The 4,179-nt window shown below is 47.3% G+C and overlaps 1 protein-coding gene across 1 annotated transcript; it reads right to left on the bottom strand.

Annotated features, from left to right (window-relative positions):
* Nucleotides 1-2,202: 2,202 nt before the first annotated feature.
* On the bottom strand, nucleotides 2,203-3,955 carry LOC142760526 (uncharacterized). The gene is made up of 2 exons (XM_075863723.1): nucleotides 3,615-3,955; nucleotides 2,203-3,084 (listed from the first exon to the last, which is right to left on the bottom strand). The coding sequence occupies exons 1-2, from the start codon at nucleotides 3,705-3,707 to the stop codon at nucleotides 2,203-2,205; spliced, it is 975 nt and encodes a 324-aa protein (XP_075719838.1). The 5' UTR covers nucleotides 3,708-3,955.
* Nucleotides 3,956-4,179: the final 224 nt, after the last annotated feature.

Below are 4,179 nucleotides of genomic sequence, written 5' to 3'. Positions count from 1 at the left end.
CCGACTCTCTGCTTGAAGTTTAATCCATTGCTCCTTCTCTTGGAGTGATTCTGAACTCTGTTGCTGGGAGCAAAGTCCTTTCTCCATGATGGTGATTGTGTTCTGCTGGGTGAAGCGGGTGTAGAAGGATGGCATTTCTACTTCTTCCCAGTCTTCTTCATTCTGAGCAGGTACTTCATCAGTTGGCAGGCGGGATAATGCGTCCGCATTCTCATTGGATTTGCCGGTTCTGTACTTGACCATGAAGTCGTAGTTTGCAAGACGAAATGCCCACCTTTGCTCTAGGGCTCCCAGCCTGGCTGTGTTCAGATGTGCAAGGGGGTTGGTTGCTGTCTGTGTAGACTACGAATGGTGTTGCCGCGAGGTAGTCTTTGTACTTCTCGGTTACAGCCCACACTAACGCGAGGAACTCCAATTTGAACGAGCTGTAATTTTGGTCATTTTGTTCAGTCCCTTTAAGCCCTCGGCTGCCAAAAGCTATTACCCGTTCTCTTCCCTCTTGCATTTGGGTCAGGATGGCTCCAAGACCTTTCTTGCTGGCATCCGTGTAGAGGCAGAAAGGTTGACTGTAGTCTGGATAACCAAGGATGGGTGGCTCAATCAGCTTCTGTTTCAGCAGCTGGAAGGCAATCTCTTGATCCTCAGTCCATTCAATAGGAATTGGTCTTTTCAGATGTTCCTTTGAGTGTCCTCTAAGAAGCTCTTGTAGAGGCTCTGCAATCTGGGCGAAATAGGGTATAAAGTGCCTGTAATAACCTGCGAATCCCAGGAAACTTCTCACCTCTTTTACTGTGGTGGGAGTAGGCCAATCCTTCACAACAGCAATCTTTTCTGGGTCAGGCATCACACCCTCAGAGCTAACAACGTGTCCCAAGTAGTTGACTTGTGGCTTCAGCAGATGGCACTTGGAGGGTTTCACCTTGAGACCATGCTTAATGAGAACCTGGAAGACCTCAGCCAGATGTTGTAGGTGGTCTTCATAGGACTTAGAGTAGATGATCACGTCATCCAAATACAGCAGAACAGTCTCAAAGTTCTTGTGGCCCAGACAGCGCTCCATCAACCTCTGAAAAGTTCCAGGTGCGTTACAGAGTCCAAAGGGCATGCAATTGAATTCAAATAGGCCCATGGGAGTGGTAAATGCTGTCTTCTCAATGTCTTCTGGGGCCATAGGTACCTGCCAGTACCCACTTGTCAAATCCAGGGTGGAGAAATAAGCAGCTTTTCCCAAAGCAGTCAAGGACTCTTCTATGCGTGGTAGAGGATAGGCATCTTTGTGGGTTATATTGTTAATTTTCCGGTAGTCTACGCAGAATCGCATCTTGCCATCTTTCTTTTTGACTAAGACAATAGGTGCAGCCCAAGGGCTGTGACTGTCCCGAATCACCTTGGCATCCTTCATTTCTTTTATCATCTTCTTGACAGGTTGGTACATAGTGGGTGGTATGGGCCGGTATCTCTCTTTAATTGGAGGATGAGAGCCAGTTGGGATATTGTGCTTCATTATGCTGGTCTTCCCGAAGTCCAGGGGATGTTTACTGAAGGCCTGATGGTATTCTCTTGAGACTTCCAATACTCCTTCAATTTGTTCAACAGGCGTGGCAATATCCCCAACACAAATTTCTGACCACCATGGTGTAGATGAATTCTCTTCTTGTGTACTCTGTATTTGAGTGGACTGTTGGTCAGCAACTGTTGAAACTTCCACAATGTCTTGGAATGTGACCTGTAATAACTGGGCAACAGAGTAGTATTTCTTTAATTCCACAGGGATGACACTCAGATTCAAGAGGCGGATGGGTACCTTTCCGTGGGAAACGGTCACTAGACTTCTTGCAGCAAGCACCATAGGATGTTCTTCAAGATGGAGGGGTTCTACTAAGGCTTGGTAGTCTTGACCTCGTATCCCTGGGCGAGCATGGAACCACAGCAGGGTTTCGGTACCGGGTTTCAGGATCACTGGACGGACATCTCTAATGCGGGCACGGCAGATCTCTCCTCTGACGTTGGCAAACTTCTGCTGAGCGCACAGCACACGAATAGTCTGTTGAATTACTTTCTGCGCAGATTGTGAAGCTGTTGGCAGGGATCGGTGTAGGGCATCTAGCATTTCCCCATAACAATTCCTTAGGATGTTCATTCCGAGCACCACTGGAGGCATGTCTTCATCATGGACCTTTACTACGATCACACCTTGCTGTGTTAGGTTAGTCTCTCCCACTTGAACGGTGGGTTCCCAGTAACCTTGCAGGGGTACTGTCTGACTGTTTGGCTTGCAATAACATTCAGCCAAACTTCTGGTGGCTGCATCAATAGGTCGCTGCTCCAGTATTTCTCAAACATGGCTTTCTGTATGGTGGTGACTTGCGAACCAGTGTCCAGCAGAGCTGTAAGGGGTACCCCATTAATGTGGATGGTGACTAATGGATGGGGCCCGACATACCTGGTCAGCCAATTTGGATCTTCTGGACCTAGTGTTCTTCCACCCGAGGGATGTTCTTTTGACCGCCAGCACTCTCTCTCCACATGACCACTTTTGTGGCAGTGTTTGCAGATGGGCCTTCCATGAGTATCAAACCTGTCTGTAGGCAATCTTCCAGATCTCCTGTAGTATCCCTTGCTCGCACTGTCAGTAGGACGACTCCTATGCTGTGGGGACTCACACTCTGGCTGAGGACGCATCTCTAACTGTTCAAGCTTATGACACACCTTCTCCAAGCTCTTAGTCAGGATTGCGACTTGGTCCTTTAAATCAGCCACTGCATCTGGAATCTGTACTTGTGCACCCTGGGCAGCAAGGAGAGTATTTCCTGGAGACACAGGGCACATGAGCTTAGCATCTCCATAACTGTCAGCAGGACACACAGCAAATTTGGTTGATTCTTGGTTGAGTTCTACCCCCAGGATTCTGATGGACAATTCTTTAAAATCCAGGAACGTACTTTCAGGATGTTGAGCAGACAGCATCTTTAGTTGACTTTTCAGAGACTTTGTTTCAGCTCCTTCAATAAACTGCTCCCGCAGTGTGTTATCTGCATTCTGTGCTTCACGTGGGTCCACTTCTATAACGGCCCTCAGTGCCTCCTGTAGGGATAAAGCATAGTCTCTAAGGGACTCACCGGGCTGTTGTTTCTTGCTAAAGAAGCGCATTTTCAATTCTGATACCGTCCTGGTTTCAAAGGTGACCAGTAGTCTTTCAAGAATCTGTTCTACTGTCTTTCTTTCTGAATGAGGCCATGACTTTACCCCCTAGCTGGCCAATGAGAATTTCCACCTTCTGTTCTGTTGACACTGGATATAACCGGAACATAGCAAGCATTTTCCCTTTAAATTCTCTCAGGGTATGTGATTCACCTTTGTAGCGGGGGAGCCAGGGTGCTCCAAAATAATACGGCATGGTCAGCGGCATCATATGCCTGGTGGTGGGTGATCCACCTCGGCTGGGGGAGCCGTTATCGCTGTCGTCAGACATTTCTAATATAAATTCCTATCGTTGCCCCTAGCAACGAGATGCTCAGTAGCAGAATGTGTAGTAAGTCTCTTATTTGTGCTCACTGATGCGACAAGTTCATCTTTACTTGGGCTGAATTGTAAAAACTTTCAGCGGTACTCACTGTTTTGGAGCTGGAACCTCTTTCTCTGTCTTTTTGGAATATAAGCGGCCGCTGTGACTCAGATTCTGTACTTTTCAAGATGGCGGCGCCCATCTACTTCCAGTGGTTCCGGCTGGTTTCTCCTTCCCCACTGCAACAGTAGGTAGGAACTTTGGTTCCACTGTAGTGGTCTGTAACATGAGGTTCCTTGCTGTTGCTGGGCAGATTCTCTGCTTTCCCGCCTTCAAGTGAGCAGGGGTGGAACTAAGAGCAGTTGTGATGCAGCAGACAATTCAATGCAAACAGTCTCTAATGTCACTTTTGTTCTGCTAAAACAATGATCAGTTCAATGTAAAAGTCTCTAATCACATTCACTGTCAGTACAGCAATTTCTATCACAAGTTCCATAAGTAACACACAGTCTTTCCAAGATGGCTGCTTAACCCCACATGTGCTGGTGATAATTTCTTGCAACAATAAAGTCTCTTTAGCAGGCACAGAGGTGTATTAATCCTGTTCGTGACGCCAATTTATGTGCAACAGCCCGATGGGGATGAGGGAAAGTGCAGAGACCAATGTTGGGAGT

Source organism: Rhinoderma darwinii, chromosome 4 (assembly GCF_050947455.1).
Source record: "Rhinoderma darwinii isolate aRhiDar2 chromosome 4, aRhiDar2.hap1, whole genome shotgun sequence".
Lineage (NCBI taxonomy): Eukaryota > Metazoa > Chordata > Amphibia > Anura > Rhinodermatidae > Rhinoderma > Rhinoderma darwinii.
This window is presented reverse-complemented; position numbering and strand designations above follow the sequence as displayed.